The sequence below is a fragment of the Candoia aspera genome, chromosome 1 (genome assembly GCF_035149785.1).
Source record: "Candoia aspera isolate rCanAsp1 chromosome 1, rCanAsp1.hap2, whole genome shotgun sequence".
Taxonomy (NCBI): Eukaryota; Metazoa; Chordata; class Lepidosauria; order Squamata; family Boidae; genus Candoia; species Candoia aspera.
Genome location: NC_086153.1, coordinates 342622571 through 342638741, shown reverse-complemented (window position 1 = coordinate 342638741; position 16171 = coordinate 342622571). Strand labels below are relative to the sequence as shown.

The 16171-nt window shown below is 49.2% G+C and overlaps 1 protein-coding gene across 1 annotated transcript in view; it reads left to right on the top strand.

Moving 5' to 3' along the window:
* LOC134487652 (vomeronasal type-2 receptor 26-like) overlaps nucleotides 1-11476 on the top strand; it is a 31384-nt gene extending 19908 nt beyond the window's left edge. The window contains exons 6-9 of the mRNA XM_063289581.1: nucleotides 231-258; nucleotides 717-935; nucleotides 10023-10152; nucleotides 10572-11476. Of these exons, the coding sequence (XP_063145651.1) occupies nucleotides 231-258; nucleotides 717-935; nucleotides 10023-10152; nucleotides 10572-11476 (1282 nt within the window). The remainder of the gene's footprint in view (nucleotides 1-230; nucleotides 259-716; nucleotides 936-10022; nucleotides 10153-10571) is intronic.
* The last annotated feature ends 4695 nt before the right edge of the window (nucleotides 11477-16171 follow it).

Genomic DNA, 16171 nt, shown 5'->3' with positions numbered 1-16171 from the left:
CTAAAAGTACGAATTATTAAAGTATGGAATAAAATGCATCGAATATGATGTTTTGATGAAAAAGGGACATGGGGAGGAAAAGAGATGACCAAACCAGTGGCCATAATACACATGGTGGACAGGCCCTCCACTAGGCTTGGCTCATTTTAGCCTTGCTTATTTTTCAATGGCCTAGCATACTGTGTGAACTCAGGCTGTTCTGATATTAGCCATTTTTTGTACTGTCCCAGTTGTCGTGTGAAAGCAGCCTCTGAGAAGGTGAGCGCAGACGGCTGGAATTTCATGCAAAGGTGGTCCTACGGGCCTCCTAGACCGAAATTCGTCAGGCTGTTCCACATCAAAGGCTCAATCTTGGACCTCCCTTGATCCCTATCAAGACTGGGGCAGGCACTAGCTAAGGATTTCAGAAGTAGAACCAAACAGTCATGTTTGCAGTGTGGCATTAAGATTTCTGTATGTTGGTATCTTTCTGGTAAAACTGGAATCAAATAAGCCATAATCCAAATATCCAATAATAGAATCTTCTTGCATTGCTGAGATTAATTTCACATGCTTCAGGATGGATTCCTATGATTTGGTGCTGCTCCTGATCACAAAGCTATTTATCAAGTACAGACATTCAACTTATCTCCTAAGATAAGGGCCACCAGAGAGTGATAGAGCCACAATGTCTCACTTGCAGTTAGCCCAATTCCTAAGGGTGTCTTTTCTTTCAGATTCTGGCCTATTTGAAGAATGTCCAGTTCAACAACAGTGCTGGAAATGAAGTCTTCTTCTCAGAAAATGGACTGGGATTAGCTCGTTATGATCTTCTGAATTGGGTTTTCCTCCCCAGTCAGACTTTTGTCCCAGTGGAAGTTGGCCAGATAGATCCTGGAGCTCCCCCAGGCCAGGATTTCTCCATTAACTCAGATGCAGTCATCTGGGCCACAAAGGTGGGCTGGAAGGACATGTTCTGAATTCAGGGGAAGATTTATTCTCTCCTGGGGATACAGAATGTCCTTCTCAATGGAAAATAAAGGTGTATTGAATCAGAGAATTTGAGAGCCGTGTGGTGCTTTGCATGTAACACATTTGAGGTCTGAAATATGGCATGTCTGAGAAGGGTTGGAATTGGGAAACACTCCTGCTGGAAACCCAGGGTGCAAGTAGAATAGCCAAGAGTGAACTTCATGGACCACTCCTGTTCAGTTAGGTCTTTATGATGTTTTCTTTTAGAAAGGCTATAACTCAATGGCCCAGGCCTTTCTCTGAACGCTGAGGTCCCAGCCCCTTCTCCAGCATCCTTTGGTGGGTCAGGAATGCCACTAGTCTCAATCCCTCAGGAGCTGTCCTAGTTCTTGCTGAAGTCAAATCTTGTCCCTCTTTAGGGATTAATGTTATGTTAGCCTCTTTCAGGTCTCTGGCATCTCTCCTCCCTGTGGAGTGGAATTCATCGTCTTTTGTAAAGGTTGCAAAAGTGTGTCCTCAAAGCTCTTATAATAGAAAGTCGATAGTTCATCTGGTCCAGGCACTTTTCCTGGTTCACCCTTCTAAATTGCTTCTGAAACTTGCCTTATCATTAGAAGTCCAGTCATAATTTGTCTTTCTTCTTTGTAATCCTCAGTAGATTTTGTTTTCTAAGATTTCTCTATTGTCAAAAAGGATCTATGTCTTTCTGAAAGATAAGCACACCCTTTTCAACTGCCATTTTTCTGTCTCCATCTATCAACCAACCCTCAATTGTCCATCAGATCAAAAAAGACTTTGAGTAATGTACCTTGAGTAATTTTAATATTTTTCTCAAAAGTCTTATTTATCTCCCCATAAGTTATAAATAACTTATACATTTCCCATAAATAACCACAGGTTAAGCATAAGGTATTACAGGATGTAAAGGAAAGAGGCGGATGGGGTCGCCCTGATTGGAAACTATGCTTTGCTGCATGTGGTTGTTTGGCTTGGATGAAGGCATGGGTGTTGCTGAGAAACAGAAGGCTAGAGGAGTTCGGATGACACAATCTGAGATTTGGGTGGCTTGGATATTTGTGGTACGATAAAGCTCAGCTTAATGCTGACATTAAAAATCATTACCTTGGACGTGCCACTCTGAGAATAGGAAATAATACAAATCCAGGTCTGAAAACACCTTTGTGGCTCTCAACACAAGAAGCATTATATAGAAGAGAAATGATAAGTAAATGGCTAATTTATTGTGATACACTAGAATTCTTTCAATTGGAATGAAAATAAAATCTAGAGAAGATCCCATAACAGAAGGACATCTTTGCCAGTGGCTTTCCTATGTACAGCTATCAGAAAGGTTCAAAGTAGATGAAAGATTTTATGGTTTTGAACAAGGTAAGACTGAGTCTGAAATAGAATTGCATACAAGTGATGAACAAGTAATTGCTAAAATGTATAAACCTTTGTTGAAATTTGAGACAGAACAACAAGGGAAAGAACATATGATAAAATGGGATAAAATTTTTGTTGACAACATACAAATGGAACAACGGGAAAATAGACTTGAAATCTACATTAGACTCCATTCTTAAAGAAAACTGTTATAAAATAATGTACCGTTGGTATCTGACACCAGGGAAACTATCTAGAATGTATAAAGGTACTCTGAATTTATGCTGGAAATGTGAACAACAACAAGGGACCTTTTATCATGTTGGGTGCATATGTAAAAAAGCAAGAAAATTTTGGATTCAAATACATGCACTAATTCAGAAGATTTTAAAGACTAATTGTCATGTGCTGCCTACCTCCGAGTAATACTCAGACGCTGATTCTGTGAAACAGGCTCTGATTTATTCGCAGTGTAGGTACAGTATAGGAAAAAAGCTGAGAGTGACAGGAGCGCGCCGGTGCGGGGTTTAAATAACCCGCGCCGGTCAGCGCCCCCTCACTCGCGGTTACGTCACCCCCCCTTTGTCCAACACGTTGTCCTGCCGGTAGGTGAGGGGTTGCGAGGCCCCACTGGCGTTCCGGGATCGCCCATCATCGGTTTCCCTATTCCTCCGGTGATTGCTGTCAGCTGGGCGATCTCCGTTGCGTTAGCGCTAACAGCTTGGGTGTGCCTCGCGATCCGTTTAGCCATTGTCTCTTGTCCTTCAGTCTTTGTAAGTTGATGGCTACTTATCTTGAGCCCCTTCCCGTTTCCTTGTTATTGTCATGTGTGCCATTGCGCTGATGTCTTCAGCTCAACGGCACTCATGACATACTGCCCCCTGTCCGAATAGTGCCCCCCCCCGGTTTTCTGGTTTTTACCAGGAGAGCTGTCAAAATGGTTTTTTTTTTTTTTTTAAATTTCCCGCCGGAGTGTTTTTCGCCCCTCCCTTTGTTCCGCCCTCTCCCACGTGTCTCTCTAGGGTGTGTTCTTGGTGCGCATGCCCAGGTCACACCCTGGGCGTGCGCATGCTCCGGCCACACCCTGTTTGTTTGGCTCAGTTCGACGAGGAGAGAGGCGTGGCTGGTCGGGTGCTTATCAGCTCCAGGTAGGGCCCTTATTTTTTATTCTGAGTGCGTCGCCTTTGTTATGTGTGCTCCTGGGCGTTGCCCCCAGGATGCACTGTTGACTTGTTTGCCACTCCCCCGTGGGCCCGGGGCGGGGGGAGGGTGCTGGCGACCGCTTGTTACTGCCTCGTGGGCCCGGGGCGGGGGGGGGTGAGTCCCGGGGGGTGGAGGTCCACCCAAGTCGCGGGCTTGGGGGGGCCCTTTCCCTTGGGGCACGGTAGGCAGGGGGGGCGGGGGAGGGGTTATGCAGGTGATGGTTTGCTAGCCTTGGTTTTGGCTTGTCGGGGTATGCCCGGTGAAAAGCCCGGGTCAGGTCAGGCGCGTTAACGTTGTGCGCCGCCACCCATTCTGGGTGGGGGAAGTGTTTCCACCTGACCAAATAGTGTAAAGTCCCCCGTTGCCTGCGAGAGTCGAGTATGTCCCTTACGTCAAAGTGATGTTGCCCGTCGATCATCACCGGTGAGGGCAGTGGCGTGCTTGGGTGCCATCGAGAGGTGGTTGCCGGTTTCAGGAGGCTGGTGTGGAACACCGGGTGGAGTCTCCGTAGGTTGTGTGGCAGGTCCAAGCGTATTGCCACCGGGTTCACCATCTGCGTGACTCGGAACGGCCCGATGTACTTAGGCCCCAGTTTTTTCGAGGGTTGGGGCGACTTTAGGAATTTGGTGGATAGGTAGACCATATCCCCCGCTTGGAACGTCGGTTGTTGGCGCCGGTGCTTGTCGGCCTGCTCTTTGTAGGCCGCCTGTGCATCCTTCAGCGCTGCCGTGATTATTGGCCACGATTCCGCAATCTTCCGTCCCCAGTCGCTAGCGTCCACCTGGGGTTCCGGGGGTTGTGGTAGCTCCGGTATGGGGATGAAGTCGCACCCCGAGACTACCTCGAACGGAGTTTTCCCCGTGCTCGTGTGGACGGCGTTGTTGTATGCGACTTCAGCGAACGGGAGCAGTTCGGCCCAGCCGTCTTGATGATAGTTGGTGTATGAGCGTATGAATTGCTCTAGGGTGGCATTAAGGACCTCTGTGGCTCCGTCCGTCTGGGGGTGCCAGGCAGTGGATAGGGCCTGTTGGGTCCCCGTCAGCTTTAGAAAGGCCCGCCAGAACTTAGAAGTGAACTGTGTGCCCCTGTCGGTCACCACACGTGCGGGACATCCGTGTAACCTGTACACGTGGATGAGGAAGAGTTTGGCTAGTTGTTGTGCGGACGGGACCGACGTGCAGGGGATGAAGTGGGCCTGTTTTGAGAAATAATCCTTCACCACCCAAATGGCCGTTTTCTTCTGGCTGGGTGGGAGGTCCACTATAAAATCCATAGAGATTTCCTCCCATGGGCGGGAGGGTTCTGCCACCTGTTGTAAAAGCCCCGCGGGTTTGCCTGGTGCCCGTTTGGCCCTAGCGCACGTTGGGCAGGACGCTACGTATGCTTTCACGTCTCGTCTTAACGTGGGCCACCAGAATTGACGCCTTGTTAGGTGTAGGGTCTTAAGGAACCCAAAGTGTCCCGCTTGCTTGGCGTCGTGTGACCTATGCAAGATCGCTTGGCGTTGCGCGTCCGGGACATAGATTCTGCCTTCCCCCCATGCCAGGTCCTGTGCCATCGTTACCTTGTCGGGGTTTGCCAGGAACCAGGGGTCGGTTTTGAGGGCGGCGGCGAGGTCCGTGCGTATCCCCCCTGGTAGTTGCGGTTGGCGTCGTCTGGTCACAGGTTGTCCCGCCGTCGGTTGCGCCGTAGAGTCGAGCTGCCTCCGAGCGCCGCTTCGGGTGGTCACGGCCATCCCCAGTTGCGAGGCGGATAGGACCGTCCCAATGGTGTCTGGGGCGGGTTCTTCGTCTTGGGGCAGTCGGGAAAGGGCGTCGGCCAGGAAGTTCTTTTTACCCGGCATGAACTTCAGCTGGAAGTTGAAGCGGCTGAAGAATTGGGCCCATCAGACCTGTTTTGGGCTGAGGCGTCTGGGTGTTCAGAGGGCCTCGAGGTTCCGGTGGTCGGTCCAGACCTCGAATGGTTGGGTGGCTCCCTCGAGTAGATGTCGCCATGTTTCTAGCGCCGATTTTACCGCGAAGGCTTCTTTCTCCCAGACGTGCCATCGCCTTTCTGTCTTGGAAAATTTCCTCGACAGGTAGGCGCATGGTTTCAGGAGTCCTGTGGGGTCCTTTTGGAGTAGGATGGCCCCCAGGGAGAAGTCTGAGGCATCGGCTTGGACCACGAACGGCCGTTCTGGGTCCAGGTGCGCGAGGATTGGCTCCGTGGTGAACAGCGCTTTCAGCTTGTTGAATGCAGTCTGGCACGCGGGAGTCCAATTCAGTACTGTGCCCGGGTTCTTGGCGCGACGGGTGTCCCCCACCCCTTTGGTTTTGAGGAGGTCCGTTAGGGGGAGGGCTATCTCTGCGAACCCCCGGGCGAATGACCTGTAAAAATTCGCCAAGCCGAGGAAGCTCTGGAGTTGGCGTCTGTTGCGGGGGCGTTCCCAGTTCAGCACCGCCTCGACTTTTGCGGGGTCCATTTCTATGCCGTCTCCGGAGATTCGGTACCCCAGGTAGTCTAGGTGCGCTTTATGGAATTCGCACTTTGTGGGTTTGGCATAGAGCTGCGCCCTTCTGAGTTTGTCGAGGACTTGCCTGACTAGGGTCACATGTTCCTTGTGCGTTTTAGTGTAGATAAGGACGTCGTCTATGTAGACGAGGACCCCTTTGAACAGGTGTTCATGCAGGACCTCATTGATGAGCTGCATAAACACCCCGGGGGCCCCCGCGAGTCCGAACGGCAGCACTTTGTACTGGAAGGCGCCTAGGGGGCAGTTGAACGCAGTCTTCCATTCGTCCCCCTCCCTAATTCGGATGCGGTAGTACGCCTCACGAAGGTCCAGTTTGGAGAAGACAGATGGGCGAGCATGTCTTTCACCAGGGGTAAGGGGTATTTGTTGGACAGGGAAGCCGCGTTTAGGCCCTGGTAGTCGGTGCAGAGCCGTAGGGTGCCGTCTTTCTTCTCCCGGAATAAGACGGGGGCTCCGACCGGTGAGCATGCTGGCTCTATGAATCCCCTCTCTAGGTTTTTATCGATGAACTCCCGGAGGGTTGCCATCTCCTTCGGGGTCATCGAGTAGATCTTCGGTCTAGGTAAGGGGACGTCGGGCAGCAGGTCGATCCGGCAGTGCGTCTTGCGGTGGGGGGGTAGTTGGTCAGCTTCCGCCTCTCCGAAGACCTCGGAGAAGTCGGCGTATTGTTCTGGTAGGTCTGCTGTGGTAGCGGCGTTGTCCTGTGTAGTCGCCTCTGCTCGTCCCACAGTGGGGTTGGTTCTGCCCGCCGGAACTGGTGCCCGATACTCGCCATCGCCAAATGTGAAGGTGCGGGTCTCCCAGTCGATGCGCGGGTTGTTTGTCGCGAGCCATGGCATTCCTAGGACTGCAATGGGTCGTCCGATGTGGGTGATGACGAATGATGTGCGTTCGGTGTGAGTGCCCATTTGCAGGGTGACCGGCTTGGTTTGCATCGTGGCTGGTTTCCCTCCCGCTGTAGAGCCGTCCAGCTGGTGGAATGCCAACGGCGTGGGGAGGGGGAAGCAGCGGAGGTCGCGTTTGGCGACTAAGTCAGGGTGGATGAGGTTTTTTGAGCACCCCGAGTCCACTAGTGCCACGGCCGTGGTGGCTCCGTTGCCGGCAGAGAGTTTAATTGCCGCCATTATCACGGAGCTTTCGCCGTTCCGTCGGGGTGGTCCGCGCTGCTGTCCCACCGCCTGCCTTGCAACGCGTTTCAGGGCAGGCGGGGAGCGTTTCCCGCCGGCTGGTCTGGGTCTACGTCGTCCTCTTCCCCCCAGTAGGCGTCCCCGCCTTCCTCTGGTGTCGCTGTGGCTCCGGTCATTCGGCAGTGAGGGGGCGGCGGCGGGTTAGGTGGTTTGGGGCTAGTTTTCGGGGTGGGTTTAGGCACACTGGTCGGCGGTCGGTTGGCGAAGCAATCTGCCGTCTTGTGCCCTAGTTTTCCACACCTCCCGCAGGGCCTCCGATTAAATTTCTTCTTTGGGTATGTGGGGCCGGCCGTCCCCACGTGTGATGCGGGTACCTTTTTGCAGGTGTTGTTCGTGTCTTCCGTAGTTGACATGAGGAAGGTGCGGTGCGCGTGTTCTGCTTTCCCCGCGAGGTGGATCCACCCGTGCAGAGTTTCTGGGTCGTCGCGGTAGAGGGCCCATTGAAGTACGTCACGGTTGAGCCCCCTTTTGAACATTTCCAGCAGGGTGGTCTCGGACCAGTCGTTGACCTTCCCCGCGAGGGCTTTGAACTCGAGGGCGTAGTCTGGGACAGTGCGTGTGCCCTGTTTAAGTCTTTGGAGTGCGCTTTTCGCCCTCACTTTGGCTAGTGGGTCCTCGAAGTAATTTTTCATCTCATTGATGAAGGCGGGGAAGTTGGCGAGGGCAGGGGAGCTGGACTCGTACAGTTGGACGTACCAGTCCGCCGCCTGGTCTTGTAGTTTGATCGCCATGGCAGCGATCTTGTCCGCTTCGGAGTCGTAGGAGTGTCCGTGCCTCCCCATGAACTCCCTGGCGTTCGTGATAAAGAACGACAGTTTCGCGGGGTTCCCATCAAAGAAGATGGGGAAGTCCTTTGGGGCCCGGGCGTTTTGTGCGCCCCTTCCTCTCGCTTCCTGGCCTGTGGTGTCGTCCGCCTGGGCCGTCTGTTGACCTTCATTTGGCCCGTGGGGGTTCGGCGCTTCGCTCGGGGTGTGGACCTGTGCGGGGACGTCGTTGGGCGGCGCGGGGGGCATGAGCGACTGAAGCATGGTCCGGAGTTCCTTCAGTTGGGTCTCCATGGCCGTGAGTCTAGCTTGTGCATCCTCGTCCGCGATCCGCGCCGCCGCTGGGGCCGGTTCCGTCAGTGTGTCGGCGGGGGTGGGTTGCCGGTGGGGTTCAGTCTCTCTCGGCCGTTGGTCCACTTCCTCCGCCGTCTGCTGGGTTGCTTCATCGTCCTCCCCCGTGCTTGCCGCTGTTGGGCTGCCGCTCCACGCCCGTTGCTGGGGTGCGATGTGGGGCGCGGGGTTCTCCGCTGGTCTCGGGAGGTATGTTGCTCCCTCCCGTGGTCGGGTTGCCTCCGTTGCCATCTCCCCTTGGGGTTGGAGCTGAGGCTCGGGTTGGGTCGGGTGGGCGTCCATGGCTCCGGGAGTCCGCGGTGCCTCTGGCCTCGATCGGTCCTCCTCTGCTTCTTGCCGTGCGGCTCGCCCCCCTTGTCCGCGTCGCGCCGGCCTCATCTTCCTGGTCTTCTCGCCGTCTACTCCTCCCGCGGCTCGTTGTCGTCCGGTGGGGCTCGGCGAGGCTGAGTTTATGACTCTCAGCTTTATGTCATGCGCTGCCTACCTCCGAGTAATACTCAGACGCTGATTCTGTGAAACAGGCTCTGATTTATTCGCAGTGTAGGTACAGTATAGGAAAAAAGCTGAGAGTGACAGGAGCGCGCCGGTGCGGGGTTTAAATACCCCGCGCCGGTCAGTGCCCCCTCACTCGCGGTTACGTCACCCCCCCTTTGTCCAACACGTTGTCCTGCCGGTAGGTGAGGGGTTGCGAGGCCCCGCTGGCGTTCCGGGATCGCCCATCATCGGTTTCCCTATTCCTCCGGTGATTGCTGTCAGCTGGGCGATCTCCATTGCGTTAGCGCTAACAGCTTGGGTGTGCCTCGCGATCCGTTTAGCCATTGTCTCTTGTCCTTCAGTCTTTGTAAGTTGATGGCTACTTATCTTGAGCCCCTTCCCGTTTCCTTGTTATTGTCATGTGTGCCATTGCGCTGATGTCTTCAGCTCAACGGCACTCATGACACTAATGTACAATTGAAACCAAAGACTTTTCTTTTGGGACTAATGGATAAACAGCTGGAAAACAGTCATGGATCCTTGTTTTTCTATAGATGGTAACTGCAGTGAGAGTATTATATGCTCAAAGGCGGAAAGGTTCGGCACTACCCACAATGGCAGAGTGGTTGGTGAAAGTGATGGAACTTGCCCAGATGGCTAAATTGACTTCTTTGATGAGAGATAACTTCTTCATTCATTGCTGACTGGAAACCCCTTACGGACTTTCTGCGTGGAACAGAAAAAAACACTGCACTTTTGATTGGTGGTTTTGATGATTAGAAAATATGAGACAGTAGAAAAAAGAGAGCTATTTTGTAACCATCGCATAAGAGATAATTTTTGTAATCATACTTGCATTTGCTGCAAAAGAAATCAGAAGTTTCTTCTCTCTATTTCTTTTGATCTTTTCTTTTTGCACTTTTGTCTTCTCCTGTATTTCTCTGTTTTTCCTTTCTTCACTTTGTCTTAGTTTTGGTTAGTTTTTATCTTCTTTTTAAAATTTTTAATAACATTTTAATATATGTATACAGAGAGAGAGAGAAAGAGAGAGCACACTGTTCCTGGTTGCTGTTAGATCAGGGTGAACCAGTTCTTCGGGAGACATTCCAAAGATGCAAATGGGAATGGGGAAATGAATGAATGATGTGTGCTCATTGCTTCAGCCATCTCAAGCATTCTCCTTTTCTCTCTCAGAAGGTGCCCTTTGCCAGGTGTGCCATGAAGAGGTGCCACGCAGGGAAGAGGAGAAGCGTTCCAGAGGGCGAGCAGGTCTGCTGCTACCGATGTGACCGTTGTCCAGAAGGGACCATTTCTAATCAGACAGGTAGGGCACACGTCAGGAGCCCACTTCCACTGGAGATAATCCCAAGTCAAGGAAGCTGTTCATTTAATCACAACATTAAATTTTGTTTGTCATTTTTGGTAAGTTTTGTTTGTTTGGTAGGTTTGACATGCCTCAAGTATTCAGTGTTTTCAGACACTGAATTCTGGCACATATCCTGTTTTCTTCAGGATATGGAAGTAAATTGTTCTGTCCTGACAGTCTAGATTTCCGACTCTGGGTCTCTTTTTTCTCTCCCCCCCCAAGGCCAATTTGCCCATAAGCTACACTGTGGGCCCTTCTATCACATTCTTTTTGAGTTGGCCCCTGCAGAAAGGAGTCACACCTGAGATCCCTGGTTGAAGAGAGGTCTTGCTCATGGCAGATGCCAACAAAATACTCAGACAAAGACTTGACTGCAGATGCAGATCGCTGTGACCCCTGCCCAGAAGACCAGTACCCTAAGAAGGGCAAAGATCACTGCATGGCCAAGAAGATCCACTTCCTTTCCTATCAAGAGACCCTGGGATACACTTTAGCTTCTCTCACTCTTTTTCTCTCCATGATCACATCTGCAGTCCTGGTCATATTCCTTAAGCATCGCAACACACCGATCGTCAAGGCCAACAACAGAGATCTCACCTATATCCTCCTGGTCTCCCTCCTGCTCTGCTTCCTCTGCTCCTTCCTCTTCATTGGTCAACCTGGGAAGCTCACTTGTCTCCTCCAACAAACTGCTTTTGGCATCATCTTCTCCATTGCCATTTCATCTGTGTTAGCAAAAACTGTCATGGTAGTCCTGGCTTTCATGGCCACCAAGCCAGGGAACAGGACAAGGAAATTCTTAGGAAAGCCACTGACCAACTCCATTGTCTTAGCCTGCCCCCTGGTCCAAGCAGTTCTTTGTGCCACCTGGCTCGTAACCTCTCCCCCGGTTCCCCACTTCAACTACCACTCCTTGGTAGGAGAGGCCATCGTAGAATGTAAGGAAGGCTCAGCTTCAATGTTTTATGCTGTCCTCGCCTACCTGGGTTTTCTGGCCCTCCTCAGTTTCACAGTAGCCTTTTTGGCTAGGAAATTGCCCGACAGCTTTAACGAAGCCAAGTTCATTACTTTTAGCATGCTGGTCTTTTGCAGTGTTTGGATCACCTTCGTCCCTAGCTATCTCAGCACCAAAGGGAAATCCATGGTGGCTGTGGAGATCTTCTCCATCTTGGCCTCTGGAGCTGGTCTCTTGGCTTGTATCTTTTCCCCCAAATGCTACATTATCCTACTGAGGCCCGATCTGAATTGTAGAGAAAATTTGATAAGGAACAAGTATGTGTGATTAATACAAGGATTGAGAACTGTTATTTAGACTTTGGGGCATTTTAGTATTTCATGAGATTTCTAAAAAATAATGAAAGGAGGGAGAGGCTTCTCCATTTAGTAATGGGTGATGAAGTGGTGTGACTGGTCACAATATCCTTGTTAGTCTGCAAGAGACACCCACCCTTTATTTTTCATGAATGCCAGCTCTTCCTAGTGAGGCCCATTGTCCAATGTGGAAATGAAGATTGACCTTGAAGATTTGGATATGGATCAATCTTCAAAGTGCATTGTGCACATGGGCTCCTGGTACTTTGCAGAATTCTCTACTATTCTCTCCCTCAATTATTTCTCATTGTTTATTTTTAATGCAAATTTTAAATTATGCACAGTGTTCTCTTCATTATTATTAAACATACTGAATGGGTAAAAAAAGATCATGTGATGTGAATATTAAGGGATCTTCTCCTGCCCCTACTATGATTCATCCTGTCAGATTGTTATGAGGATCGATGGATGGATGGATGGATGGATGGATGGATGGGTGTGAATAAATGGATTAGTTAGCAAACTGCAATATTTGGCAGAGAGGAAGGCCAAAAATATGGGGCCAACCTGATCTCAACAATTGTAAATTTTGCATAAATGGTAAAATTTAGAGCAGGTAGATCTACCATATCTTGGTACAGTGTGTAATAAGGATGGGGAAATGGTGGAACAATTTAAAAAATTGGAAATTTTGTAGAATCATAGTTGATGGTATGTTGTAAGGATTTAAAAAAAAATCAAAAACAGTTAAGAACATATTCTTGCCCTTTTCATTACTCCAACCCAGTGGTAGTGAGGGCTTGAGTCACTCTCGGAAGATCCTCCTAGCTGAGGTAAGCCTGCAACTGGTGCACCCTGATCATGGCCTCCATCTGCCTGTCCAAAAGTATTCATCTGGCCAGGAAGACACCCAAGTCACCAACTTGCTCCTTCAGGGCAGTGCCGCCCATTCAAAAGTGACAAAAGTGGTGTTATTGAAATATTCATGATACCGAACCCCAAACTGTCAGATGACTTCTTCCCATGGCTTCATATAGATATTAAAGAGGAGGGGAGAGAGGACTTAGCCTTGTGGCACCCCACAGTCACCAACTGGACTTGTCCACTGAGGAAGGAGAGACAACACAGAAAGGGACTCCAACTTCAAACCCATAAAGGTGATCCAGAAGGATACCGTAACTGATGGCGTCAAAGGCTGCTGAGAGGTCCAGTAGGACCAGAAAGGGCTGTGAAGCCTTGCATAGCTGTTAAGACCAAGGACGCAAGGACAGCACAAGTTTCAGGAAAGTGGCTTTACTGCTATTCTGGGGGAGCCAAGACAGGCCCACAACTAGGGTCTCACCTCACAGGGTGGTTGCTGTGGGGAAAAGAGGAGGAGGAAGGAGGATTAGCTATGTTCCCCACCTCATTTATAAAAATAATAAAGGCAAGACAGAAAATAAATAAACAAACCAACAAATAAATAATCTCCCACTTTCCCACAGTCTCTCACGAGTGCACTCCCCCCACCCAGCTCAAAACAAAGGTAATTCATCAGGGTGACCGATACCGCTTAGTCCCATGCCCAGCCCTGAATCCCAGCTGGGAAGGGTCCAGGAACCTCATTCTTCCAAGCCTCTCTGTAGCTGAACTCTAACCCTCTTTTGAGGAACCTTCCACCATAGCAACAGGGGGATTATTATCAAATTTAATCAGCTATAGTTTGGCTTCTAAGGGCCCTAAATGTGTACAAATATTGCGAATTAGCAGATGTATAAAAAGGGGGAAGCCAGAAATGTAATAGTTCTTTTTATAATTTCTTTTTTATTGTCTTTTTCTTCTTCCTTTTTTTTACTTTTTGGTATTTTAATTTTTAAATCTGCTTTGTTCATCTATTTTTTCATTTCGTTAACATGTATAAATACACACACAGAGAGACACATATATATATATATTGAATCAAATTGTCCATTGTCGTATCCGACCCTTGGCAAAAGGCGAGTGAGGGTTTTAGGCCTTAAAAGCAAAACCCTCACAGAAAGCCACGACTGCCAATATGGAGACCTTACCGGAGGGGACGGGATGCCCCAACAACAACCCACATGAGGTAACCACATGGGGAGACATTGCAGACACCCTGGAAGGCCGACCATCACAACCGCGGGGAGAACGGGGGAGGCCAGCTGACAGAATTGCAGCGGCCTACCCAGAGCAACCCCTGAGGCAACTAGAAGCCCCACACAGTGCTGAGTGAAGCGTGGATCCTGAGCAACCTGCAGACCCTGGAAACACCATGGCAGGTGAGCAGAGAGGGGGAAAAGGCCGAAAACCCTGGCCCTAGAATGAGGGACTTACCCACAGGATTGGAGAGCAGAGTGGCAAGGCTGGAATAGGACTGTCGGCCCTACCCGAGGCAGTAGAATGCCTGCTCTGGAGGTTCGACCCTGGAACCGGGAACCAAGTGGCAACGGGGGGAAAACCAGCATGAGTGGCTACTGCAGGCAAGACGGGGTCCTGATGGGCTCCTGGTCTGAAATTCCCCAGGCTGTTCACTGTTAAAATTGCATTTGCCGTTGATAAGATCTTGGGCCAAGATTAGCATTTAAAATTTCAAGAGCATCACCATACCATGACATTTGGAGTGTGGCTTTCAAATCTTTCTATCTTCGCCCCATTCTTGTACACCTGGAGTTGAAGAAGCCATGACACAAATGCCCAGAGGTGGAGGGACTCTTTTAGCAGGGTTGGGGTCAATTTCTTCTGCTCCGTGATAAATTCTTACAATTTCGTGCTGCTCTCGGTCACTCAGATGTTCACCAAGCTAACATCTCTAGCTTTACAGACATACAATTATCTCCTAAGATGATGGTCACCAGAGTGAAAGAAGCCACGATGTCTCATTTGTGATTTTCAGGCAGTTACCTCACTTCCTCAGGGTCTCTTTTCTTTCACTTCTTGCTTATTTGAGGAATGTCTGGTTCAACAAAAGTGCTGGAAGTGAAGTCTCATACTCAGAAAACGGACTGGGATCTGCTCATTATGATCTACTCAACTGGGTTTTCCCCCCCAGTCAATCTTTTGTCCCTGTGAAAGTTGAGCAAATAGATCCTGGGGCTCCCCCAGGCCAGGATTTCACCAGTAACTCGGATGCAATCATCTGGGCCACAAAGGTAGGCTGGAAGGAAATGTCCTGAATCCAGGGAGAGATTTATTCTCTCCTGAGGGTACAGAATGTCCTTCTCACTGGAAAAAAAAGGTGCATTGAATCAGAAAAGATGACAGCGGTGTGGTGAAAGATGTGCTTTCCATGTAACACATTTGGGTCTGCAATGTGGCATGTCTGAGAAGGGTTGGGATTGGGAAAAACCCCTGCTGGAAACACAGTGTGCCATTAGAACAGGCAAGAGTGAAGTGCAGGAACCATTCCTGTTCATTTTGAGCATGATGATACCTTCTTTTGGAATGGCTGCAGCTCAGTGGCACAGATCTTGCTTTGCATGCCCAGCTCCCAGATCCAATCTCCAGCATCCACTGGTTGGCTGGGAAGGCGACTGGTCTGAATTCTCTGGGAGCTTTTCTTTTTTTAAAAAATGTATTTTTTATTAAGAATTTTGTTTACAATAGTAAAAACTAATACAAAGTAAACTTAGAGAAAGAAGAGACTAGGAAAAAAAACAAGCAAAAGTGCAAGCAAAAAGAAAAAGAAAGAAGGAAAAGAATGTAATAAAGAAAAAGAAAAGAAATATATAAAGAAGTGACCTCCAACCTTCATCACAACAAGTATAAACTAATTTAGTAACTCTTCACCCCCTGTAAGGTTAAAACAGATATCTCTTAATCCCATATCCCATATCCTGTCTATAAACAAATCCATAAAACATAAAAAAAAGTCTTATTTTAACCTTGATCAAATAAACCAACTTTATATCCTTTCCTTTTATTTCTAACAGTCTTAATTTTTAATTCAATCAAAGATTATTTTAGGATTTGATTTCTCTTCAATTCTTCTTTATCCTGGGCTTCTGGTGGGGGGCATGGCGCACTGAACAGCTGTGTTCGCTGGCTCCATGGACAGAACTGAGAGCGTGGCAGTTTTTTCAGGCTCAGGCAGGCATTTCCTGAAGCCCAGGAGTGTTTTCACAGACTAGAAAATGCTCGGAATCCCCCCATCTGCTCTCCAGCATGGTGACGCACAGCCTGAGGATTGTAAACAGCATTCGTGCTAATCTGGTAAGAACCCCTGGGAGACAGGGACACCACCATTTCCAAGCTGCTCTGTAGCCTTAAAGGGACACTAAGATCAGCCACCCCATTTCTAAATCACCCAATTTTTATCTTTTTAAGTTTATGTACTCAAAGAGGCTTTTCATGGCAAGAAGAAACAAGCTGTCTTGGTGCTTATCGTTATTTCTGGGATTAATTAAAAAAAACAACACCTTTTCAAGTTTTGGCTTGTTTCCATCCAAATATTGAGGAGGATTGAAAGTAAATGTCATCTCCCTGTTATTATTTCTGTGCTGAATTTGAAGATTTTAATATTCTCCTAGATGTTGAATCTGCTGTTTTGAATCTTCAGTTTTCTGCTGCTATTTTTCTCTGGGGAACTGTCTCTTATGAGCCTTTTACTTACTGTATGTAAACAGTTTTGGAAGTTTTCCATTGCACTTTTACTTTCCCTTGTTAAGTA